At 54.1% G+C, this 25,528-nt stretch overlaps 1 protein-coding gene across 2 annotated transcripts; it reads right to left on the bottom strand.

Moving 5' to 3' along the window:
• Window positions 1–1,080: 1,080 nt before the first annotated feature.
• On the bottom strand, window positions 1,081–24,894 carry CACNA1F (calcium channel, voltage-dependent, L type, alpha 1F subunit). 2 transcript variants are annotated; one of them, XM_012652281.1, is made up of 48 exons: window positions 24,814–24,894; window positions 23,149–23,398; window positions 22,671–22,776; window positions 22,307–22,446; window positions 21,921–22,063; window positions 21,676–21,828; window positions 20,869–21,065; window positions 20,655–20,758; window positions 19,907–20,064; window positions 19,551–19,643; window positions 19,328–19,421; window positions 19,146–19,172; window positions 18,835–18,995; window positions 17,723–17,948; window positions 16,600–16,807; window positions 16,389–16,509; window positions 16,192–16,273; window positions 15,261–15,306; window positions 15,025–15,076; window positions 14,417–14,561; window positions 14,109–14,238; window positions 13,549–13,608; window positions 13,306–13,412; window positions 13,135–13,222; window positions 12,589–12,696; window positions 12,449–12,501; window positions 11,404–11,550; window positions 10,394–10,595; window positions 10,138–10,296; window positions 8,795–8,905; window positions 8,467–8,550; window positions 7,668–7,688; window positions 7,338–7,466; window positions 6,927–6,992; window positions 6,564–6,655; window positions 5,979–6,138; window positions 5,609–5,736; window positions 5,234–5,330; window positions 4,946–5,048; window positions 4,591–4,692; window positions 4,307–4,437; window positions 3,947–4,078; window positions 3,501–3,670; window positions 2,694–2,801; window positions 2,451–2,578; window positions 2,236–2,348; window positions 1,635–1,832; window positions 1,081–1,385 (listed from the first exon to the last, which is right to left on the bottom strand). In XM_012652281.1, the coding sequence occupies exons 1-48, from the start codon at window positions 24,836–24,838 to the stop codon at window positions 1,155–1,157; spliced, it is 5,889 nt and encodes a 1,962-aa protein (XP_012507735.1). In that variant the 5' UTR covers window positions 24,839–24,894; the 3' UTR covers window positions 1,081–1,154. The 2 variants fall into 2 exon arrangements, with proteins under 2 accessions (XP_012507735.1, XP_012507734.1); XM_012652280.1 differs by having other exon boundaries at window positions 19,874–20,064.
• Window positions 24,895–25,528: the final 634 nt, after the last annotated feature.

Here is a 25,528-nt window from a genome sequence, read left to right on the forward strand (position 1 = left end):
TGTTCCCACCATGCACCAGCCCAATCACTTCCAGCCTTCGTTCCAAGGCCTAGTGTAACTCTACGTTCTCAGTCCTAGTCTCCAATTCTGGCTCCCCCAAATTTCAGTCCTGGCTTGATTAGCACAAATGATACAAATGTGACACCCCTGCTCTGAGAGCTTGGAGGAGACCCTAGGGCAGACCCTCCCCAGTGGTGACCCCATCCCATACCACCCCCAACGCTGCTATGATGCCTTTGGAGTGGGGCTGATTCCCATTTTGGTTAGCCCTGTCACATGTCTAAGCCAGATCAGTTTGCCCAAGGGAAACCCAGATCAGAGCCTGGCACACAGTGAATGCCTGATAAGCCTTCACTGAATGAATGAGAACCCAAAATTTGGGTGGCGACTAAAGGTGGGGCAAGATGCAGAAAGAGGACCTCTGGGATCCGTGTGGGAGAAGAGTGGGTTACTCTTAGGTGGTCTCAGGAAAGCCCTGAGTCAGTTCCCTGGGGCTGGGAGCCCCACCCTTTGCTGTCACTGATGTCTTCTACCAATGGACTTAGGTTTTCTTCTCTTTCTCAGGCAGAAGGTGGGAGGTGGGAGGTAAAGTGATCCCAATTTAGCCTCCTTGAAATTCCTGACGCCATCAGAGGACTCCTTTGCCTAAGACACATTACATACCAGGCCGATTCCAACCTTCAGGCCTTTCCTGGCAGGACTCTCCTCTGGGTTTCCTTATCCTTTCCTTCCCATCCATGTGTCCGTCCTCAGTCTGACCTTGCTGACCCTTATGGCGTCTGCCTCTCCCCCTCTCCTCATCCAAGCAACCTTCACATCCTCTGTCTCCTCTTTCCTCCATCTCTGTCCAGTGTCCCCCTCCCCCACCACCTCCACTCTGTCTCCAGCTTTTTTTGGCTGCTGTCTCTTCCTCCTCCTCCTCCTCCCTCCTTCCCTGACGCTGAATAATCAGGCCTGGCTGTCCTGGTTTCTGGAAATACCCGTGTGTGGGCAGTGGCTCAGGGCTGGAACAGGGAATGGATGGATGAAGGCCCCTGGGCAGCCCCAGACCCCCAATGCGAAGATGCCAAAATCCGGGGATGTGGTCCATGCCTGTCTCCTGCTGGGGAGGGGAGGGCAGGAGGTTGATTGAGCAGTGGGGGCGGGGTGGGAGCTCAGAGGGCATGGACGCAGGCCATCTCGTCTCCCAGGTCCTCCTCATCGAAGCGGGAGAGGATGGACTCCTCATCGCTATAGAGTGAGCTGGTTCCCTGTGCCAGCAGGTCACTGGCGGCACTGTCCATCTCATCCAGCGTCAGGCGACACGCATCCGCAATCTCCTGCTTGGCCAGGGCCACAAAGCGTGGGTCTCGGGCAAAGAGGCCCAGGCCCTCAGAGATGAGCACCTGGGGGCACAAGTGGGGTCAGTGTTGACCGAGGGCACAGTGTGCACAAAGGGTTCAGTGTGGATAAATGATGCACCCATGAGGGTGTGCAGGGAAGTCGGTGGGGGACAGTGGTAAGCAGAGGTGGCAGAGCAAAGGGATATGTACATGCACAACGCAGAGCCTAGGGACCCCTTCTCCCTCCCGCCCCAGCTCCCACCTCCTGCTCTTGTCCCCCACCCCTCTTGCCTACAATCCCTCTGAACTCACAGCCTCCACCAAGCTGTCAGCACTTCCCCTCTTGCCATGGCTGGGGTCCGAGTGGGTTCCAGGCACATGCAGACAGGTGAAGGTGCGCAGTGGACCTCTGGATTTGCCGAGGTATCCCTCCCCCGCCGCACCCTCCTCCACCAACAACAGTGGGGCATACAGGAGCCGACCCCGCTGAGGAGGGGTTGCCCAGGAACCCTGAGCCAGAATAAACATTGGAGGGTCAGGGACTGATGGGTGGGGTGTGAGGGTCTAGGACTCACTCCTGTGCCTACTGCCTTCCCCCAATATGCAACCGGAGTCAAATTGAATGGGTGGAAATCAGACTTGAGTTTATGTAAGAGCACAGAAGACCTGGATTTAAATGTCAGCCTTGCCACTTAGTAGCTGTATGATCTTGGATAAACCTCTCTGGCTTCAGTTTCCTCGCCTGTACACTGGGGATAATAATAGTACCTACCCCACAAGTACAGTGAGGATTGTGTGCATGCATTCACATATGTCCCATTCTTCTGAAGGGCCTGACATGTAGCGTGTTTGAGAATTTCAGCCTAGGCTGCCCCCACCTCTCCAGACCTTAGCACCTCCTCCCCCACCTCACCTGAGCCCTGCTGGGCCCTGAGTTTCGTCCACGATGATAGGTGCCTGGGATGGGTAAATCCTCACAACTGCCCTGGCGCTGCAGACACTGGATGGTGAAGGAGGGCTTCCGACCTGCAGGCGGTGGGTAGTGGGGGCAGAGAGCAATGTCAGTGCCTCCCCACCTCTCTGTCCTGCTGTCCCTTGGGGGGCCCTCGGGCCCATCCTTGCTCTCACTTGCAGGCGTGGGGGGCAGCAGGCGACGGCGTGGTGCATGGCGCCCTTCCGGGTATCGCTGGGTTCTGTGAGGTGGCAAAAGGACTGGGCGTGGGGGAGTCCCTGCCTGCTCATCGACGTAGGAGAGCCTGTGTGGGAGGGTGGGCCTGGGGTGAGCCCTGTCCTGGGCCCGGGAGATGGAGCACCAACAGTCCTCCCCAACCCCGGCTCGTGGGCTCATCCCATGTGACACGGCCAGTGTACCGGTCGGAAACTTCCTCCTCCTCATCCTGCTTGTCTTGCCCTTTGGTTTCCTCGGGCTGAGAACTTCCTTCTTCCGGGATGGTGAAAATGAGAGCCCCAGAACCTCTCCTGGGGAAAGCGAGGCACATTAGGCAGACCAGATCCCGCAGTATGTGGCCCTGGGCCTCTGGCCCCTCATCCCATGCCCCAGCCCCTACAGAAACACTGGGCTTTCCAACTGTTTTCATTGGGGAAAAATCACATAACATAAAATTAACCATTAATCATTTTAAAGTGAACATGGGCTTTCTTTTAATAGATGTTTGTCTCATTAGAAGGACCTAAAGTTTCAAAAAAGTCAAAGTGAGCCTGTTGAAGAGGCAGCTTCAACACAAGAACAGGGCGCGCGGGCGTGGGGGGAGGAGCCTGTGAAAGCTCAGCACCGGACATGCGGGACCTCGTCCCATCCTTTCTCTGTCCCTGTCGAGGAAGTGCTATTATCATCCTCCTTTTACAGGTGAGGGAATTGAGGCACATAGAAACTAAGTGACTAGACCAAGGTCACTTAGCAAACAGCAGAGTCAGGATTTGAACTTAACCCCTTTCAGTTCCACATCATGTGCTTTTTGCATTAAATCTTTGTGTTGTCTTTCTCATATGAATCTCTTATTACCCTCTATTCCCACCTGAGCCCTTGAAATACCTCCATCCTTCCCACATTTCCACTTGAAGGCCTCTAGGCCCTCCTCCCATGCCTCCTGAATTGCCCCCACCCGGTGTCTGGTCCCTGCCTTCGCTCGCAATCTTCCCCCCAAGGGTGGACAGTACCTGTGGGCGTGGGATCCAGCCTGGGGCAGGCTGGGCTGTCTGGGGTTGGAAGTCCCCCCATCATCATCACTAGGCCCAAGGGAGAGTGAATCTGGGAGTCTGTCCCCGACAGGCAGAGACACAGAAATCCTGGAACCCCGGCGCGATGGGGGCTGGGAGTCCATCATGGCCTGTGGAGAGTCGCAGGACTGAGTGTTGCATCTGCATTATAGCTAAGTCATTTGGTCATTTAGTGCATCTCCCCCACCGGTCCCTGAGCTCTCGAGGGGCTGACTCTGGGTCTTGCCCTCCAATAGCCAATGGCAGGTACCAAATAAATATTTTTCTAGTGCAGAGGGGTTTCTTGGGGGGGCTTGTCCCCAGAGGCAGTGTCAAAGTCACTCAGAGGTTTGAGGGAGTATTTTACAGTCAAGAGTGCCTGGGGAGTGAAAACCTGTTGCCCTCACTTTATTCGTTTCTGAGTCCTTCTCATCTTCCTCCTCCTCTTTCTCCTGCCCCTCTTCTTCCTCCTCTTCTGCGTCACAGGTGAGGGCCTGCCGGATCTCAGGACCCAAGTTCTGCAGGCTCCTCAGACCAGCCTGCGGGGGTGGGAAAATGGGGAAAACAGGGAAGCCTGCGGCCCCCCATGTGCCTGTTTCCCATGCAGGGGTGTGGGTGGGGGAGGAGTCCCTCAGCCACCCCAACCATCTGTGGGGCCTGGGGCCTCAGTTTCCTCATCTGTGACACGGGTTTCAGGAGATCAACACGGAGGTCAGTCTCAGCCACATGCTTCCGTGTACCCACCCACACCAGGCCGCCCCCAAGACCTGAAGGGCAGAGGAGGTGCTTGAAGGGGCCTCGTTCCCTAGCATCCCCTTTTCTTTCCTCCGCCGGAATTTGCGGAAATAGTCCTGGATCAGAAACGTGGCGTAGAATTTGCCCACGGTGACTTCCTCCTCTGGGGGCCAGGGAAAGAAGGCAAGTTACACAAGGGGGCATCTGCCTTCCCCACCTTCCTACCCGCCAGCATGGACTGCCCCTGGCGTCCAGGCCAGCGCTGCTTTCCTGGCGGAGAGCAAACATTTGACACTCAGGGGCGGGAATAGCTCACCGTCTGGTGGGGGGATGACCTCATCTAGCAGCTTCTGCTTCATCCGCTTCCAGATCTTTTTGATGACAATCCGCAGCTCCTGGTTGGCCTGCTCCAGGTTCCCTGCGTTGGAGGAAGATGCGGGGCGTGAGCCAATAGGAAGAACTTTCACAGCTGCCCCCTCACTGTTGGAGGGGGCTTCACAGGCTCATACCGCAGCTGCACACCACCCAATTGGACAGCGGGGTAAACAGGCCTGGAGAAGCCAAAGTCACCGATTTTGAGGTTCAGAGCTATGAGTGGGGCTTGTCACTCGATGAGTTTGCTCCTCGCACCCTCCCCAGGGGCCCTTCCACTCCTGACCCCTCCCCCACACCTTCTGTCTTGATCTTCAGGGATGTCCGGACCAGGGCAAAGAGAGTGGCGTTGAATGTCACTGTCCCATCTGAGTTGAGGGGCATGTTCATTGCCACAAGTCTCTGTGAACACCAGAGACATGAAACCCACTCTGGGAAAATGCCAGGTATTCAGGCACGAATGCCCAGGGCAGAAACCTTTGAGGATGTGGTCAAACACCCCTTCCCACCAAAGGTAGACCCTGCCTGCCCCAGCCATGCGGTGGATAGCCCTCTCAGAGGCCTGGGGGGTAGTCAGGTGCACAGACCTTGCAGGCCACTCGGTGTGGGCACAGCTTCCCGAATCCCAGGGGGGGCTGGATGCGTCTCAGCAGGGCAACCACATCCAGGTGCTTGATGCGGCCCCTGGGGCGGGTGGGGAGAAAGCACTGGATTGGCAATGCCCCCTCTAGCTCTTTCTCAAGGCACCACTGACTCATCACTGCCTCCCCCAACCAACACCCCAGAGCCTGCCATGGAAGAACTGGAAGGCAGTAGGAGAGGGCAGAGGACAGGTGCAGTGGAAACCTCGAGACATCTACTGAGTGGGTAACGGGACGCAGAAGTCAGAGGTTCTGGGGTTGGGGGACTGTGAGGGCAGTGCATTGTCCCGAGGATTCCAGGTATGGGGTTAGAGGGCATACTTGGCCCCAGGGTCATATTCAGACCAGATCCTCTTGAATTCATCGAGGTGATGAGGGCCCAGGATGGACCAGTCTCTGGTTAGATAATCAAAGTTGTCCATGATCACAGCCACAAAGAGATTTATGATCTGTGGGCCAGTGAGCAGGGCGGGGGTTAGGCGAAGGGCAGAACAGTGCTGTGGGGAGTTGGTAGGAGGCTGGGGTAAGCTTATATGGCCACTGGGTCACGAGTCTCTGGGTTGATCTTGTCATTAGGCCAGCCCTTTCACCCACTCTGAAGATCTGAGCTGCCCTCTCATTTGGTCATCCCCGGGCCCCTCAGGGCCAGCCCCTGTGGCAGTGGTGGTGGCTGTGGAGAAACAGTCCTCACCAGGAAGGCACAGAGCATGAAGAAGCTGATAAAATAGGCGATGGCAAAATTGCTGCCGCAGGTATACTCCTCGCCCGGGCCGAAGTCGGACTCAGGGTCACATCGATTCCCAGGAAGGCTGGCAAGCATTATCTCCTGCCATGCCTCACCGGTGGCACACCTGGGGGGTGACACAGGGGTAGCATCCTGGAGGGGTGGCTATGAAGTCATGGCAAGTGGAATTGGGGGTGGCTGGGGGAGTGAGGAGAAGACCCACTTCTCACCAGGGGCTACATCTGGCACAGACAGCATTTCAATATTTTAACAGCTAGCATGGCCATGTTGATGACAGCCATGTTTATATCTTACAGATGGAGCGCTGAGGCCTAAGAAGGGGATGAATGGCTGAGGCTAGAATATTCTAATGGACCTCTCAGATCACAGCCAGAAAAGATCTTGGGGCTATATGGAGCACCATGCTGCCCTGTTATTTCCATAGCTCAGACAGTCTGGGGCCCAGAGAGGGTGTGTGCCATACCCATTTCCATACCAGCATTCCATGGGCATGCTGGGGAACAAGGTGGCAGGGGAGAGGGTAGATGTCACCTGAACAGAAGCAGCACAGCCTGTGGAAAGGTCTGGAAGTTGTTATTTCGGTTGATCTGTGTGCCATCTTGAAGAGCCACCTTGCCGAACATCTGTGGGCACATAGAGGCTGTGTCAGTGGGGTGAATGCATGCCCTCACACATTCCCATCCATTTCACACCTCCTAATATGTAAAGGATCTTCACGGCCCTGACAAGCAGGGTTGGTCACTGATGATCCCATTTCACAGATGTGTCAATTGACCCAGGGTCATCTGGCTTGTCTGTATTTCTACCCACCACCCCCACTTTGAGAGGCCATTCCTACCCAATCCTCCCCAGTACAGGGGTGCCTAAGGGAGGCTCCCTAGGGTCCCCACTTGCCTGCATGCCAATGACTGCATAGATGAAGAATATCATTGCAATGAGAAGAGCCACATAGGGCAAGGCCTATAAGGGTGGGGGGAATAGATGCTCAGGTCCAGGTCCAGAACTATAAGCCCCAGAATGCACTGCTCCCCCTGGCCTGGGCCTACTGGGAGATGTAGTCCATCCTCAAATTGCCTAGGACTATTATGTCTCCCAAGTGTGTACATATTAAATAGAATAGAGTAAGGTCAGTTAGGCCAGAGGCATGATGGGAATTGAGAGTCTAGAAAAGAGAGAAAACTGGAAATGGAAATTTTGAAATGGGTATGGCACGCTGGGAGATGTAGTTCTGGGGGGTGCTAAAAGGGTAGGCTGAGAGGTGTGGGGTAGGGGCCAGGTGTGGTCAAATGGATTGGGGGGTGCTACCTGGAAGGACTTGATGAACGTCCAGAGCAATGTGCGGATCCCTTCACCCTTACTGAGAAGCTTGACCAGCCGCATGACTCGGAAGAGGCGAAAGAAGGTGATAGAAATGCGGGAGCTGTCCTCAGAGCTCTGGAGTTGGGGGTGTAGTAGGGATGCTCTGTTCACATTTGCCCCAATGACCTCCCTGTCTCATTCTTTGCCCCTCCCAGCCCCCAAATCCCTCAGCACTTAGGACCCAGGGGGGGTCAAGGAGCATTTCTAAGGACTCTTGGGAAGAAAGGGAGGGTGGAAAAAGAAAAAAAGTGTCCCCATTGTGTGCGTGGGTCTTACCTCGCCAAGGTGGCCACCATTCTGGAGGGAGATATGGCCAAGACACAGGTGATAGGGGAGATGATAAGATCACAAGCCCAAATGAGCAAGGGGAGAAGTGGAGCAGATAATAGGGGATAATGGTAGGATCATCATGCCAGGGACGATGGATCAAGAAGCTTGCAGAAAAAGGTGGTAATGGGGTGGAAGGGAGAGGAGAGGGTACAGGAGGCAAAGGAGGAGAGGCATTGGAGCCAGTGGAGGAAATGATGGAGCCAGTGGAGTTGTGGAGATGATGGAGATGAGAGAACACACACAGGAGCCAATGGAGATGCCAGTGATGGAGATATGGAACCAGCAGCATTGTCAGTCGAGGTGACAGAACCATGTAGTACCCAAGGGAAGAGACGATGGAGCCAATGGTATAGTCAGTGGTGATGACAGAGCCACAAAAGAGCCAGTGTCAGAGATGATGGAGTTGGTGGAGGAAACAGAGCCAATGCAGTAGTCAGCAGTGATGGAGCCAAAGCAGGAGTCAGTGGATGTGATGGAGCCAACGGAAGGGGTCATAGAAACAATGAAAGAGATAACAGAAATAACAGCAGAGGCATTTTAGGAGACGGTGGAGCCAGTGGATAGGTTGCAAAATGGAATGAGGAAGCCGGTAGAGGGAGACTTTGGCTGAGCCCAACAGGGACCCAGAAGAGCTAGAGCTAGAATGAGTCTCCAGGAGTGGGGAGGATGTGAGTGGAAGCCCTGGGATAGAGATGGGGGAAGGGGTGTAGGGGGAGAGTAAGTTTGCAGAAAGGCTGGTCCTCACATTGACTTCGGTGACGGCAATGTCCACTACGCTGCCCACCACAATAAGAGCGTCAAACGTGTTCCAGGCATCAGTAAAGTAATGCTGTGGGCAGGAGGAAAGCAGTGTCCTGTCTTCCCCAAACTAGTAAGCCAGGGTAGAGGGCTGGTAGTGGTAGGAAGCTTTGGGGAGGTAGGGCCTGGCTTGGACCCCACAATGGGCCTGCATCCAGATCCCTCTCACTCCCTAGTCTCGTGACTCCCTGGTTGCTGCCCCTCTGAGAGCTCTGCAATGTGCTCCACCCCCAAGGAAGTCACCTACTGGGGATGGGTCTAGGGCTGGGGGGCACCTTGGGTTTGAAAGCGATGATTTTGAGCACCATCTCAATAGTGAAGAGGCCAGTGAAGACCATGTTGAGGATGTCCATGGCGTAGTTGAAGGGAGCAGTCTGTTCATAGTGCTGGGGGAGAGAATCAGGAGGGGACAGAGCCTGAAGCGGAGGCCCCCCACCCACAACCAAATATTCCCTGGCCTGGGCTGAGGGGAGTCTGGGGATGTGGTAGCACTATGGGTTGGCCACATCTTTTGCACTGTCTGCCTCCCATTATGGATACTGGAAAGTCTGGTTCCTGATTCCTAGCTTTCCTTGCAGCTAGGCAAGGCCAGTTCAGACTGACACATAAGCATAAGTCTGCTGATGGTTGGCAGCTTCTGTGAAAAATATTTTGCTTTCCCATAAAAGGCTCAAATGAGGAGAGGCCTCTGGTGCAACTCTCCCTCCTTTTCCTGACTTGAATGCATTTTGATGCCTGGAGCTGTGGCAGCCATTTTGTGACCATGAAGCAACAACCATGAGAATGAAAGCCAACTTGCTAAAGATGGTGAAGTAGAAAGATAGACAGAGCCTGGGTCCCTGATAAGCAGTGAGCAAACAGCCTACCTCTGCCCTTCTCATGATGTGGGGTAATTACCATACTTCACTGATTCCAAGATGCACATCTTTTTACATTTTAGAATCTCTGAAATTGGGGTGCATTTTATAATCCATGACAACTTACAATGGCCCCTGGCCATTTTTTTTTCACATTCTTTTTTTTTCTTTTTTTTTTTTAAGTCCAGACCCGTGCCTCTCCTGTATGATTTTTTTTCCCACATTCTTACATCTGTGAAATTAGGATGTAATTTACAATTATTGGTCTTAAATTTAGGCCAGGTGCGGTGGCTCACGCCTGTAATCCTAGTTCTCCGGGAGGCCGAGGCGGGCGGATTGTTTGAGCTCAGGAGTTCGAGACCAGCCTGAGCAAGAGCGAGACCCCGTCTCTACTAAAAATAGAAAGAAATTAATTGGACAACTAAAAATATATAGAAAAAAATTAGCCGGCCATGGTGGTGCATGCCTGTAGTCCCAGTTACTCGGGAGGCTGAGGCAGAAGGATCGCTTGAGCCCAAGAGTCTGAGGTTGCTGTGAGCTAGGCTGACGCCACGGCACTCTAGCCCGGGCAACACAGTGAGACTTTGTCTCAAAAAAAAAAAAAATTGAAGAAATCTGGCAAATGTCTTTATAGCTTAAGTGTCTGTCAATTGGGAGGTGTTGTTACTTGGCAGCCTGAAGTGTTCCTAATGGTTCCTAAGGGATCATGTGGAGAGAAGAGGGTCAGGTGTCTGGCAGGGGGCAGGGGTGGGTGCTCAGACCTGCATGGCTAGGGCAACTGTGTTGAGCAGGATGAGCAGGAACATGAGGTACTCGAAGGCAGCAGAGTTCACAGCGGCCCACACGCGATACTGATGCGGGTTCTTGGGGATGTAGCGGCGGAGTGGTTGGGCCTTGAGGGCGTACTCCACACACTGGCGCTGCATATCAGTGCAGGGCATGAGTGAGCAGTGGAGTCCCGAGGTGAGGGGGGAGGGGTTGGTGGCCATGGGTAGGGGGTCAGGGATCAGAGGTCACCTGGTTCTTGTCCAGCTCACAGTTTTGGTACTCCTGCTCTCCCTGGGCACGGAAGGTAATGATGACGAAGCCTACGAAGATGTTCATCATGAAGAATGCGATGATGATGATGTAGACAATGAAGAACACTGAGATCTCCACGTGGTAATTATAGATGGGGCCCTTGTCCTCTGCGTTTGCATCGATGGCCTTGTATAGCAGCCTGTGGGAGCCAGTGGCGGGTGGAGGTAGGGGAAGATGAAGGGATATCCCAGCCCACTCAGACCTGCTCCCAGACACCCCAAAATCTCCTGCCTGGCACCCCAAAGACCCCTAAATATCCTGACCTAATCACCTGGGACCTCCATATATACTCCAGGAGACACCCACCAGGCCCTCGAAAAGTCCCAAATGTCCTGTCCTAGCCCCACAGAGATCCAGAGACCCCTTACAGCTCTCCAGAGAATCCCTGCCCAGGCCTTCGAAGACCCTGAAATCCCCTGAGTTCCCACAGACCTCCAAATCGCCTTCTCTAAACACCTGGAGACCCCCACGCAGCTCCCTAGAACTTCCCCGTAAGTCCCCAAAGATGTGTAAATCCCCCATTTCATCAACTTGAATCCCCTGCTCCATCCCCCAGAGCTCTCCAACTAGTACCCCACAAAGACCTGTGCAGCTCTCTGGAAACCCCTGAGTCCCCCACGCCATCTCCTCAGAGACCACTCCCAGTCCCCACTAAACCCTACCCAGTCCTCTCTGGACTTCCACCTGGTCCCTCAGAGATCTCTACCCAATTCCGGGAGACCCCTGACCTAAGTGCCCAAAGAATCCCTAGCCAGCTTCTGGGACCCACCCCCACCCCCCGCCAAGTTCTCTGATACAGCCACCAATCTCCAAGGAACCCTATCCAGTCTCGAGAGACTTTCGTCATATCTCCAAGGTACATTCCCACCCACTGCCTGGAGATCCTAACCCACACCCCCAGTGACCCCTGCCAAGTCCCCAGCCATCCCTGGGGCCCTGCCCCTTACGCAGGCCAGCCTTCAAAGGTGGAGACAGTGAACAGGGCCATCATGGCTGAAAGGACATTGTCAAAGTTGAAATCGCTGTTGACCCAGAGCCGCTCCCGGACCATGGGCCGTGACACATCTCCATCGGGGTAGACCAGGAAGGAGCCCCTAAGAATGTTGCAGACAGGCTCGGTGGGTGAGGGGAGCTGGGGAGCTCGGGAAAGGGGTCTGAGGTCTCCAGCGTGGAGGCAGCAGGGCACTGCGGTGGAGCTAGATAGCCTGGGTTCAAATCCTGCCCTTCCATTTCCTGGCTGGGTGACCTTGCGTATTTAACCCCTCTGTGCTTCAGTTCCCCCCACCCCCATGAAATAAGGAGAATAACAGAATCTGTTTTCTGGCTTGTCACAAGGATTAAATAAGTCAATAAATGAAACTAGTGTTTGGTACATAGGTGGCACCATATCATCACCACCACCATCATCATCATCATCATCATTGCCAAGAAAAAGTAATACTATTAATAGCCAACATTTATTAGCATTAACTACATGCCAGGTACTGTGCTAGATAGGCTTCTCATGTAGTACATTTACACTGTAGTTGTACATAGTATTAATACATTTCCATGTAGTAACTCGTTTACTCCTCACAACCTTATGAGATAGGCATTGTTTATCCCCATTTTTCACTTGAGTGAAACGGGACTCAGTAAGGTTAAGAAATGTATCCAAGTCTCGTGCAGTGGACCGGAACCAGGAATGTCTGACTTCACAGCCCATGCTTTAAACTACTGCACTCCACACTCTCAAGGTGGAAGCCAGGGACTTGGAGGCGGGTGCGGGGATTGCTGAGGGTCTGGAGTGGAATGTAGGTAACTCTGGGGAATGTGGAGAGGGGTTTGGGGGAGGTACTGGGGGACCTCTAAGGTCTTGTTGAGATCTGAGGGCCTCTGCAGTTCTTGGGAGAGTTCTGGGGGTATATCTTGGGGCCTTGGTGAGATCTAGGGGCTCTACAGCCTTTGGGAGGGGTCCTGAGCTCTGTGGCGGGCAGGGTCTCAGGTACTCACTTGCATTCTTGTGGGGTGTGTTTCGCCTCGTCAGTGCAACTGTAGAATTTCCCCTGCAGGGAGGACATTTGTCAAGCAAGTTCACTCTTCACCCCCCGACACAGACCCCCGCCTGGGCTTTCCTGCAGTATCACGCCCACCTTGAAGAGCTGCACACCGATGCAGGCGAACATGAACTGCAGGAGTGTGGTGACGATCATGATGTTCCCGATGGTCCGGATGGCCACGAACACACACTGCACCACATGCTGTGGGCACCCATGCATAGGGCTAATGGACACTGAAGGCCATGGTGGCCACCGAGCAAGGATTCTGGTCATGGATGCAGCTCAAGGACTTGGGCCGGGGACATGTGGTCATGGGTCAGGATGTGTGGTTAGGGATGTATGGTCAAGAGGCAGTGATATGGACCAGGGACATGTGGACACCACCCAGGAATAAGGGCTTGCCAGGCAGGGATATTTCAAGGACCTGGATCAGAGAAATGTGGCCGCTGGTAAGGAGCGTATGGTCACTTGCAAAGAACATGGGTCAGGCCACATGGCCAGTGGTCAGGGCCGTGTGTTTACATGTTGGGTCCAGGCAGTGTGGTCATGCATCAGTGCGAATGGTCAGTTTGATCAGTGATCCTGGCCCCAGAGGCAGGGCAGGGCCTGTGCCCTGTGGGTTTGGGGGAGTGGGGTTACCTTGAGTCCCTTTGCCCTGTTGATGGCTCGGAGAGGCCGCAGTACTCGGAGTACTCGCAGAATCTTCACCACCGAGATGGCACTCGAGCTGGGGAGGGCGCAGTCCTCAGGTGCTGGCCCGGGCCGGGCCCTGGTTGTGGGTGGAATGGGGTGGGTGGCTGGGTCACTCACTGGATGCCGAAGGAGATGAGGGACACGCTGACCACCAGCAGATCCAAGAGGTTGAACCAGCTACGGCAGAAGGAGCCGCGGTGCAGGAAGGCCCCGAACACTGTCATCTGGGGACATCAGGCTAGACTCTAGACCTGGGGATGGTGTGGTGGGGAGGGGATGGGGACCAGAGAGGTGGGCTGTGGGGGTGGTTGGGGAGTGTGCTGGGGCAACTGAGGGTATGATTGGGGGCCTATTAGTCACCTTTAGTAGAATCTCCACAGTGAAAATGGAGGTGAAGGCATAATCGAAGTACCCCAGAATCTGGGGGTGAGAAAGAGGGGAAGCCACTGAGTCACCACTGAGGGGCATCCCAGGTGTGTGCATGTGTGCACGTGCATGTGTACCTCTCCATGTGAGCTTCGCTGTCCCTCCCTCCCTTCTTCCCTCCCTTCTTCTCCTCTCTCTCCCCCCAACTTCTCACCATCATCAAGGACTTCTGCATAAGCCAAAAGGCTTGGCCATCAGAAAGACTAAGGCTCAAATTTGTACTCCTCTGCCTCTACCCAGCTCCGTGGGAGCCCTCGGCCTGCTTAACCTCTCTGAGCACAACTTCCTCCTCGAGCAGATGCTGATCTTCCCCCCGGCGCTCCCCCGTGTGCTGCACTCACAGTAAGGGCTGGCACTGTAGTCTCTGCCGCTGCTGAGCCTCTCTCAGCCCGCCTGGGGCTCTACTCCCTGTCTCCACCCTGCCCCAGCTTGTGCCACTAGGACACCTGTGGGAGTGTCCCCTCCCAGCCCCTAGCTCCCCGCCAAGGGCTCACGTGGTTTCGGAAGGAGTGGGCCCGGATGGGGTCCTCAGCAGCCAGGGACACGCTGCTGAGGATGATGAACACCAGGATAAGGTTGGTGAAGATGTGGTGGTGGATGAGGCCATGGCAGGCCTTCCTCAGCCTGGGGAGAGGCAGAGGCTGAAGTCAGAACCCAGGACCACAGAGTTCACTGGAGGGAACTCAAGGGACACGGCTCTGGCCCTGTTGCAACAGGCCCTGTGCTCGGTCGCCCCTGGCTCCACTGCTCCACTCCCCCCACCTGCCTCAGCGCCCCTGTCCCCCGACCCCCCAGCACTCACGGATTGGTCTGGCTGAGGCAGAAGAAGGCGCTGCCCTCAGGGATGGGCACCACCTTCTCCTTGGGTACAACTTCCTGTAGGAGTTCCACATGCCCTGCACCCCCTTCCTCCTCTTCCTCTTCCTCCTCCTCCTCCTCCTCCATGCCTGGCACCAGGAAAAGGGCAAAAGAGAAAAGTAATTGAGAAAATTGATGTAAAGCACCTAGAATAGTGCTCGTCACATGGCAAATTCTTCCCACTTCCCTGCTAGAATGTCAGCTCCGCAGGAAAGGTATTTTAGTCTGTTTTCTTCATTGCTGTGTCCCCGGCACTTAGAACAGTGCCTGGGACACAGTAGGAGCTCAGTAAATGTGTGTTGAATGAATGTTGTGTATACACACTGTTTTATAATAAAGGATCTGAGAAGTTCTGCAGTAAAACAAGACCTGTTTCTCGTCTTTAACCTCAATATTCCCAAATGTTGCTGGCCACATATCAAGTCTGTTATTTTCGGGATGATCTTGGAAAAGGCTGCTCCCTAGAAAGGAGGGTCTCAGGGGTCAGGAGCTGTCTGTCTGGGCTCTGTCCCCAAGGTCCCACACCACCTCCACCTAGCCCTGCCCACTTGCCTGCTGCTTCACTCCTTGCACCCTCCTGTTCCTCTTTCTCCCCACCAGGCACCTGGGGATGGGAAGATGGGGGTCATCAGTGGTGGGGCAGACACCAGGGGGTAGACAAAAGAGATGCATAGAAGGGATGCAATAATGAGGGAACCAATAGGCAGAGGATGGAGGTTAAAGACACACATGTAGACAGGTATGGGTGGGAGCGGGAGGTGTAGACAGTGCCCACGCTTTGAACTCACCAGCACCCCATTCTCCTGTGGGACATCTTTCTCACTGCTCTTCTCCCTGTGTGAGGACATAGGGGGTGACTGCTGTGCATCGCAGCAGACAGGCGAGGCTGGGGGTCTCTGCAGTCAGAACAGACCTTTCTTGGGTCCCAAAGAACCTCCCTGCTTCCTCCCTCACCCTCACAGTCTGTTCTCATAGCAGCCAGAGGGAGCCTGTTCAATCTTGTCTGGGACATCCCTTCTCTGCTCGCAACGCCCCCATGGCTCTCCAACTCAGGGCACAATCCGCAGTCTTCACCCTGGCCAAGAACGCCCTCAGTCTGGCTCCCTATACCCCCCGCCATGTGCCCTCCCCTCCCCACTCTCCTCGCTCACTCCATTCCAGCCTCACTGGTGTTTTTTCCAAAGTGCTGAGAACATTACCACCTCAGGACCTTTGCACTTTCTGCTCCCCTGCCTTGAATACTCTTTCCCCAGATATGTGCATGGCTCATTCCCTCACTTCGTTCAGGTCTCTAGTCAAATGTCATTTTGTCATAGAGATTTTCCTTGACTACCCTAACCAAAATAGCAATTTTCATTTCTTGCTATCCTTTCACTCTGCTTTCGTTCTCTTCATTACATATTATTAACATGTCCAGAAATTGTATCATATGCTCATCTTTTTGTGTTTTGCTTGCCTTCCTCAACTAGAATGTCAGCTCCATGAAGGCAAGGACTCTATCTGTCTTGACCCCTGCTGTCTCCTCAGTGTCTAGAACAGGACCTGGCACAAAGTAGGAGCTCAACAGATGCATGTTGAATGGATGAGGACTGGCAGGTTCTATCTGGAGGTGGAGATCACCAGGGTGACTGGAGGCATCTCTGGTGGTGTGGGAAGTGGGGAGAGTCCCAGTCAGGGATCCCAGGGAGATACTGTTTTCGGGGTGAAGCCAGACCTCACCTGCCCTTGTCCTTGGCAGTGCCTGCATCTCCACTGGCCAGGTTGTCCACAGCAATGGCAAGAAACACGTTCAACAGGATGTCTGGGGTGAGCTTAGGTTGCAAAGGATGGAGAGGCAGACCTCCTGCGGACCACCCAGGTCCTTCTAGCCACCTTTAACCCCACCACCATCCAGCCCCTCAAGGAACCAAGGATACAGTTGCCACAGATGAAGAGAATGATGAAATAGATGCACACCAACATCCCTGGGAAGAAGGGGCCACCATAGGCCATGATACCATCATACATGACCACATTCCAGTCCTCGCCTGTCAGGATCTGGGGGTGGGAGTCACCGTGAAGCTCTTGGGACCCCCTCCAACTCCAGGGTACCCCTAATCCACCCATCCCAGGGTCTCCAGGCCCCACCTGAAAGACAGTGAGGAGGGCCTGGGGGAAGGTGTCAAAGGTGCTTCGCTTGGTGTGGGTCTGGTCAAAGTTGAACTTGCCCCCAAACAGCTGCATTCCAAGCAGGGAGAAGATGATGATAAAGAGGAAGAGGAGAAGCAGCAAGGACGCTATGGATTTCATTGAATTGAGCAGGGATGCCACCAGATTGCTTAGAGACGCCCAGTGTCTGCAGCAGAGATGGGAGGGGCAGGGTTGATGTCCTGTCCACTGGAGAGTCAGGAGCCGGGGCAGGGCTCCAGCTTGGGATGCACTGGGGCAGACTGGGTTCAAATAGGCGTTGGTGTCAGGGTTGGAAGTGATTTTGGAGTTGGGTGAGATGAGAGTGAGAAGTAGGGGAAAGTTGAGGGTGAAGTTAGGTTGGTGTTGGGAGTGTAATGGGAGATGAGGTCAGGATGGAGGTTTAGATGGAAGTTGGTAAAGCTAGAATCGAGTTTCAGGTTGGGACTAGGCTGGGGGTGGGGTGGGGTTGTGTATTTGGGGTTGGGGATAGAGTTGGGGATAAGGCTGTGGTTGAGGGCTGGGATAGAGGAGGGGATGGGGATGAGATTGGGGCTGGGGATGGACACAGAGCTGCACTTGGAGATAGGGTGATGACTGGGGTGAGGGATGTGGGGGCCGTGTTTGAGGATTGAGGATGGTGTCATAGTTGGCGGTGAGTGATGGGAAGGGGCTGGGAGTTGGGGACAAGGTGAGAGATGGGATTTGGGTTTGGGAATGGGTGTTGGGGTTGTAAATGGGCTCATGGATGGTGTGTGGTTGGGGGTTGGGGATGGGGTTTGGGTTGTTGATGAGTATGGAGTTGAGATGAGAGATGGGGTCCTGTTACAGCAGGAATGGAGGTCGAGGAAGGGGATGGAAATGGAGTAGACACTCTTCCAAATGGACTCTAATCTCCATGGAGGGAGGAACTTGTGTTTGCTTTGATTTCTGGTGTTTTCCTAGGGCCTGGAAGGATGCCTGGCATGCAGCAGGCACTCAGTGGGTGTCTGCTAAATGAATGGCAATGCAGATGAAGTTATTGGAGCTGCTGTGGCGGCTGTTGGGGCTGTGTTTAGGGCCCCAGTGTCCCCCCCTCACACACCTGGTGACCTTAAAGATCCTGAGGAGGCGCACACATCGGAGCACTGAGATGCCCAGGGGCTGCATGGCGCCCACCTCCACCAAGGTGGTCTCCAGAATGCCCCCACAGACCACGAAGCAGTCAAAGCGGTTGAAGAAGGAGGAGACATAGACAGAGGGGCCCAGACCGTACAACTTGAGAAGCATCTCCACCGTGAACAGGCAGAGCAACACTTTGTTGGCATACTCTGTGGGGAGAGGGGAAGGCGTGATGGGGCTGGCAAGTTTTTGCGGTGACATGTGGGGAGGTAGGGGCCATGGGTGATCTGGGGTAGCCGGCATCAGGCCAGGTGCTGGCTGTGGGTGGGGTTAGGGTTAGGGATTAGGGTTAGTTTGTAAGTCACAGTGGGTGAGATTTTGAGGGGCCTGGGGCTGGGGTGAGGGGCAGAGTTGGGTGGGGGCCAGAGCCACCCCTGTGAGTCCAGGAAGACTCCAATTCAGGGATTGAGTTGGAGTCTAGGGATTAGTTGGAACTAGGGCTGGTTTGGGGGTTGGGACTACAAGTGTGCTCAGTGCTCAGGTTGGGGCTGAGATTATGATGAATAATAAATAGGAAGACCTAACACTTATAAAGCGTTAGCTTTATGTGGGCCATGCACTGTTCTCAGTACTTTTCACTTTAACTCATTTAATCCTCTTAACCACCCCACGAAGTGGATACTACCATTATCTCCATTGTTTAGATGGGGAGAACTTGTCCTGACAGTGTGGTGTTAAGAGCCTGAATTCTCCAGCCAGGCTGCCTAGGTTTTAATTCTGGCTCTGCCACTCACTAGATGAGTCCTGGGATTAGTCACTTAACCCTTCAATGCCTTGGCACTCAGTGCTCTGTTCCTTAGTATGTAATTCATATAAGGCTATGGTGAAGAGATTGAGCTAGCACACGGAAAGCGCCGAGAGCAGAACTTGATGCACACAGCAAGCGCTACATAAGTGTAAGCTACAAGGTGGGATGGGACAGCCTAAGGGTTCTGCATTGATCTGGGTGGGAAGGCAGTGTCTGGGGAGCTGAGGCACCCTAGAGACCCTGGATTTGAACTTCTGGGGATGAGGGAATAGGGGCTGGGGGCGCACCCTGGATCTGGGTGAGCCATACAGGCTGCCCATGGTGCTCCGAGGCGATGGTCAGCGTGTTGAGGAAGACAAGCAGCAGCACGGCCCAGTAGCAAGCATTGGACTTCACAGCCCGACGGCAGCGAGCCCGAAGTCCCCGGTTGGCTCGGCGGAGGCGGCGGCTGGGGGGAAGGGGAGCCAACCGACTGAGATCACTGACCTAAGCCTGCCCTGGGGGGCACAGGTGGAGGAGCCCAGAAGTCATGGAGGGCTTGAAGGTAGGGGTCTCAAAATCATAGGGCCAAGGGAGTCACCCAACTTTCCCAACTCACCAGACCCTGGTTTTCATGATCTTGTTTCTGGAAAAGAGGGGAATGGGAGGTGGGCGTCATGGGGGGCAGAGGGAAGTCAGTGGCTGGGGCTGGAGGCCAAGGGTTGAGGCTAAAGTAAGGACTGGGGTCAGGGTCTGGACTGGGTTCTGGGCTGGGTGGGGGTCAAGGGCGGGGGCCCTCACAGGCAGCGTGTACAGCTGGCCAGAGCCCCTTCCTCCTCATCCTCATCGCCTGGGGTCTCTGCCATCGAACCGGTGTCACTGGCTGGGAGGCTGGCTGTGGGCAGCATGGGGATAGAGATCAGGATCTGAAGATCTCAGGGTCCCACCTTGGCTTTTGCTTCTCCCTACCCACCCCTCCCCCAGTCCTTCCCCCTTCCGCCTGGCCGCCTGGCTGGATCCCCACCATGGCTGCTGGTGGAGTGTGTGGAGCGAGTAGAGTGGCTGAACCAGCGCAGACGTCCACGCCTCCTATTGGTCAGCTCAGCCAGCTGTGGCCCTGAGGGGAGAGAGAGGACAGTTGAGGAAGACAGCTTGGGGGCAGGGTTAGGGCCATGTCTAGGGCAGGGATGCTATTTGGAGTCTTTGTATCTGAGGCTGGGTCTCGGTTCTGTGTCCTGAGCCACAACTGGTGGCTGGGCCTGGAGTTGTTGCAGGTTGGGGTGGGGTCTCAGGAGGGCAGACCACATCTAAGGCATGCGGGGAATGGGCCAGATTGGAGTTGCCTACGATGGCCAGCCCGGCCCTCTTCAGCCATAGAACCCAAGTTGCCATCTGCTGAGGGGTCCTCCATGTCCAGCTCCTCGGCCTGTGTGATCCAGTCCAGGTAGCCCTGCAGGTCCTCTTCCAACTGCTGCTTCTCCCGCAGCTTCTGGAAGTCCCCTCGAGCTTTTGCTTTCTCCCTCTCCTTGGAGAACTCTCTGAGAGAGAAGGATAGAGGGCTAGCTGGGGGAACCCTGGTCCCCTGGCCCTCATCATTCCAGCTACGCTAGCCTCCTAGCTGTTCTTTGAACATGCCAAGCACATTCTAGCCTCACAACCTTTGCATTGGCTATTCCCTTTGTTTGCAACGCTCTTCCCTCAGATACCTACATGCCCCACTCCCTTATCTATTTCACATTTTTACTCAAATAACACCCTCTCAAGAAAGTCTGTCCTTACGTCCCTATTTATAATTGCAAGATATCCCCATTCCTTTTATCTTTCCTTCCTTTCAATAGCACACATCCCACATAAAACAGTACATGTATGTGTGTGCATATATATAACACACACACATTTATTGTGTATGTTGCTATTGTCTGTCTTTCCCCATCAGAATGTAGTATCTAGAAAAGCAGGGATTTTTGCCTCGTTCGGTTCCTAAAACAGTGCCTACTAAGATGCTCATGATTGAATGATTGAATGAAAGGGTATTTCAGATGGGTTTTGAAGGATGCCTAGGAGTTTAGCAGGCACAAAAAAGGGGGCAGGGTTTCAGGAGGAAAGCGTGGGTGTCTGGGCTCCTCACCCACTCAGGACGCCAAGCACAAGATTGAGGACGAAGAAGGACCCAAAGATGACGAGGCTTACGAAGTACACCCAGGGCAGCTCATATCCCATGGCATCCTGCATCTGGGGAGAGAGAGGGTATTCATCCCTCAGGGTAAACAGACACTTCAGCCTGAGTGTTGGGGAGGAAGGGCAGGTGCAGCCTCCTAGCTGTGTACCAGCGTCCACCTCACCCAATAGAGCACGTCGGTCCATCCTTCCATGGTGACGCACTGGAAGACCGTCAGCATTGCGAAGAAGAAGTTGTCGAAGTTGGTGATGCCACCGTTGGGCCCTGGCCAGCGCCCGCGGCACTCAGTCTGGTTCAGCGTACATGCACGCCCAGATCCCGATGACGCACAGGGCGACGGGTCCTCCTCCGCCTCCACGTCTGCTGGAAGACTGGAGCTCGGGGCTTGGAAGCAGGCCCACCCACAGTCGCCGCCACCCTGGCGCTCCGCCCACCTAGGAAGTTCGACTCAGGGTCCTAGATTTTTCCAAGGCAACCCCTAGCCCCACCTCTACGGCCGAACCCAGCGAGGTCCATATTCTGGACCACTGGTAAGCTGTGAGCCCCACCAACCGGATCTGGGGAGTGGGACTGTAAATCCTGGGGTAGAGTCTTGTAAATAACAGTGAGGCATGAGCCTGAGGGCGGAGTCTTGTGAGCTTGAGAGGATCTCTTGAAAAGAGGGTGGGGGAAAGGCTTGGGCTGGGGTCCGGATGAAGGGCCTGAGTATATGGGGCCAGTGGTGGAGGATGGAGTCTTAAGACCTTTAGGTGCAGTCTTGTGATAGGGGCCGGAGCTATTAGCGAGGGTTTGTAGTCCAGGACTTAGGGCGGAGTCCTATAATATAGGGGTGGGACTTGGTTATCTGGGGGTGGAGCCTAAGCCCAGGGGCGGAGTCTTGTGAATTTGAGTGGGTTTCCTTGACAACAGGAGGGGAACTAGGAGCCAGCAGAGGGGGTGTGTCCTGCCCGGGAGGGGCGGGCTGGCTGACCAGATCCTAGGAAGTAGCACGTCTTGTGCATGCGTCCGAGGAACAGCTCGAGTCCGATGATGGCATAAATGATGATGACGAAGAGCACGAGTAGTGCGATGTGCAGCAGCGGCACCAGCGCCTTCATGATGGAATTGAGCACTATGTGCAAGCCTGCGGGGAGGGAGAAGCGCGAGAAATAGGGGCGGGGTCAGCTCAGCCCCACCCCACCCCCCACCTCAAACCCCGGGGACCAAGCCACTCACTCGGGACCCCAGACACCAGCCTCAGTGGCCGCAGCACCCGAAACGCCCTCAACGCCTTCACGTCGAAGCCCCCCGGCTTGCCCCCGGTATGCGGGGCGTCGCCAGGCCGTCCAGGGCCCTGCTCCAGTAGCACGCTGAATAGCCTGATGGGAGGGCACGAGGCAGGAAGGCGGGAGTTAGGTCTTGGGACATCCTCCCCCCTTTCTCAGAGCACAAGTCCCTGTAACCGGAAATGCAAATGGATTTTAAATATGTTAATATTCTGATTCTGGCTGCCGAACGGGGCTGGGGGGGAGGTCGGAAGCACTTGCTTCCCTGAGCCCGGAATTCAGCATGCCTGGGGTAGGAAGGCAAACTAGGGTGGGGTGCACCCCGCAGATGCGCACCCTACCACGACGATGATGAAATCTAGTAGGTTCCAGCCATTGCGGATGTAGGCGCTGGGGTGGAGCACCAGCCCGTAGGCCACGATCTTGAGAACCGTCTCCACAGTGAAAATCACCAGGAATACGTACTCCACCTGCTCCTGGGGGCGGGGCGGGAAGTCCTGAGTTACTTGAGGGCGGGGTTTGACGGGGCACGGGTAGGTGGGAGGAAGGGGGAGCATAGCAGGGACCAAGGGTGGGGCTGGGCAGGGATGGGCCATCTGGGTCAGAGAGGGGTGGGGTCTGGCTGGAAACCTTGAGGTATGGCTCTACTGGGGCCGTATGTGGCTGGGGATGGGGTGGGGTGGGACGGAGTAGGCCTTACCAGGTTGTGGTTGGCAGTGTTGGAGTCGTCCTCAGGGAAGGGGATGTAGACCCCCAAAGCCACGCAGTTGGCAAAGATGGTCAGCAGGATGAGGATGTCAAAGGGCCTCAGGTGGACATAGTCAAGGACCCAGGCAGAGTGGCCTTGGAACTCCCACACTCCTGTCGGAACCTTCCCATCCAATGATGGCCCTTGACTCCAAGGTGACAGGTTCTGACATTCTCAGCTCCTGCCCTGACCAAAGCCTTGACTTTGACCCCCTGGATACCCTAACCATCCCAACTCTTGCTGTGATTCAGTCCTTGACTCTTGACCCCCTAGTGACTTTTGGCTTTTGGAGCTACCCCTCTAATTCAGTTCTTGGCCCTTGATCCCTGGTGACCTCAGCCCTCCTCCATTCTAGTACTGACCCAATCCTTGGCTCTTGGTACCCTGATGACCTTTACTCCTAAGCCCTGCCCCTGGCCTTTCAGGATGCTTCCACTCCACGATGCTGATGCAGGACCGCCGTAGAGGATTGGCTAGAGTAAGGCAGAAGAGTGCCCGGGGTGACCGCTGGGCACTGGCCACTGCCACCGCCTTGTGCTTGTTGTGCTGGGTTCTTCGCCTAGGGGTCCCTAGGCCCGATGCCCCACTGCTTTCACCTTCCACGGCTGGGGGCCCCGGGCACAGCCCCCATTCGGGACCAGGGCCTGCTACATTGGCTGGACTGGGCTCTGGTGTGGTGTCTGTGTGGAGAAACCAAGTCAGGGAGGGACGGGATATTAGGGCAATCATGGATGCTTCCTACCTGGTCCCATCCCTATCTTTGAAGGAAGGAGAGAAGAGCATGTAAAATTAGGGAGAGTTTGGGGTACCTGGATTAAGGATTGGGGGTAAGAGTTGGTGTTGGAATTAAAATCAGGGGTAGAGTGAGAGTTTATGGGGGACTGAAGGTGAGATTACATTTCCAAGCGAAGTAGGGTTTGGTGTTAGACTTGGGGGTAGAGTTTAAATTGCCATAGGGTGGGCAAATTTAAGGTTAAATTTGAGTGGTGGATTTTGTGTTGGGTTTAAATATAGGTAGGAGTGGAGTGTGGTTGAAATTTGATTTAGGGTTAGGACTGCATATTTAAATGAGTTGGGATTAGAATTAGGATCAAGGTTAGGGTTGAAGTTGAGTTTTGAGTGGGATTTGGGTTTTGCACTGGGATTTTCAGTTAAGGCCACTCCCTTTCCCATGGTCTTATTTCAGTCTCAGAGGAGCAATAGAATGGCCTGGGTAAGATCCCCAGTTTTGGAGGAAACAAGCTAAGTTTAAATCCTGACTCTACCACTTGGCAGCTGTGTGTTGCCTTGGGCAAATTAGGTAATCTCTTTGAACTTCAATTTCCTTGTCTGTATAATGAGAATGACAATAACAGTACCTAAATTATAGGGGTGTTGTGAAGATTCAATGAGTTCAGCATTCAAAAGAATGCTGGGCACATAGTATTATTCCTATTTTGCAGATGAGAAAATTGAAGCAAAAAGGTTAAGTGACTTGAAGTGGGTGAATTAGAAGTCAAACCCAGGCAGCCTGATTTCAGAGCCCTCACAGCTTACTACCTATGTCAAGTGCGTGTTCTTTCTATATATATACATTTTGTTTTGTTTTTTAAAAGGGTCTGTGCACTTTCTGGAAAGTCAGAGAGCACACTCACTAACAGTATTGACATCCTGGGGTTGAGGTTGAGGTTAGGTGACTTTAGAGCTCACGGTAAGGTCTGTATCCAGGTTGGGATTTGGACTCTAAAAGGGGTTTGCCTTCTGTTTGGTAGTATTTGTGTTAGGATTCCGGTCGGGGCTGGCTTTGGACATAGGGTTGGGGTGGGTGCTAGGATTGGGGTCAGGACCAGGATTGAGGTTGGGTTTTCCTTGGGAACTAAGGCCATGGATGGGGCTGGGAGGCCATGAGGGGCAGTGTCTGGGTCAGGTGGAGCATCAGCGGCTCAGGTGGCAGAGAGGCTGTGTTTGGGGCTGGCTGGGATAGGGACGGGGTGATGTGATTCTGGTCCCCCGGAGACCAGGATCCAGGTGGACAGTGGGTGGGTCGGAGGGGCTGAGTGGGGAGCAGAACCCAGGCTTGCTCCAAGAGTCTACAAGGGTGGAAGGCTGTTCTCACCTTTCTTGCCTTCAGATTCCGACATCCTCCTTTGGAGATTGAAGAGCCATCTGCACACAGCCCCCCTCCTTTCTCCCAGCTTTGGAGGGATTAAGGTCAGAGGGCGGAGCAATAACAGGGTCGGGTGGGAGGGTGAGCAGGGCACAAAAGGGATGTTTGTGGGCCAGTGCCTGGCAACAGAAAAGGCACTGATTAAATGTTTACCAAATATATACCTGCACCAAACAGTCAGAAACTAAAATAAGAAAAACGATGTCATTTTCCAATAGTACCTGAATTTTGAAGCACGTAGGAAAAGCCTAACATGTACAATATCTCCGAGGAAAAAAATGATAAAATATCATCAAATATTAATGAGGAGTAAGTAAATGGAGAAATATATAACAGTATACTGATTGAAATATTCAATGTTGTGAAGATGTCATTTCTTCCCAGAGTGACTTAGAGATCCAATGCAATCCCGAACAAAATCTCAAAAGATTTTTTCTGTGGAATTTGACAAACTCATTCTAAAATGTATATCAATGTACAAAGGAAACCCCAGAAAAGCCAAAATACTTTGAAAAAGAACAAGATGGGAGGATCTGCTGTGTCTGATGTCAAGGCTTGTTATAAAGCTACGGTAATTAAAAACAGAAACTGAGCCACATTGGGGCTAAATAGTGGAGACAGAATAGGCTTTTCAATAACTGCTGGTTACATAGATGTTTGCTGT

Source organism: Propithecus coquereli, unplaced genomic scaffold (assembly GCF_000956105.1).
Source record: "Propithecus coquereli isolate 6110/MARCELLA unplaced genomic scaffold, Pcoq_1.0 Scaffold388, whole genome shotgun sequence".
Classification (NCBI taxonomy): domain Eukaryota; kingdom Metazoa; phylum Chordata; class Mammalia; order Primates; family Indriidae; genus Propithecus; species Propithecus coquereli.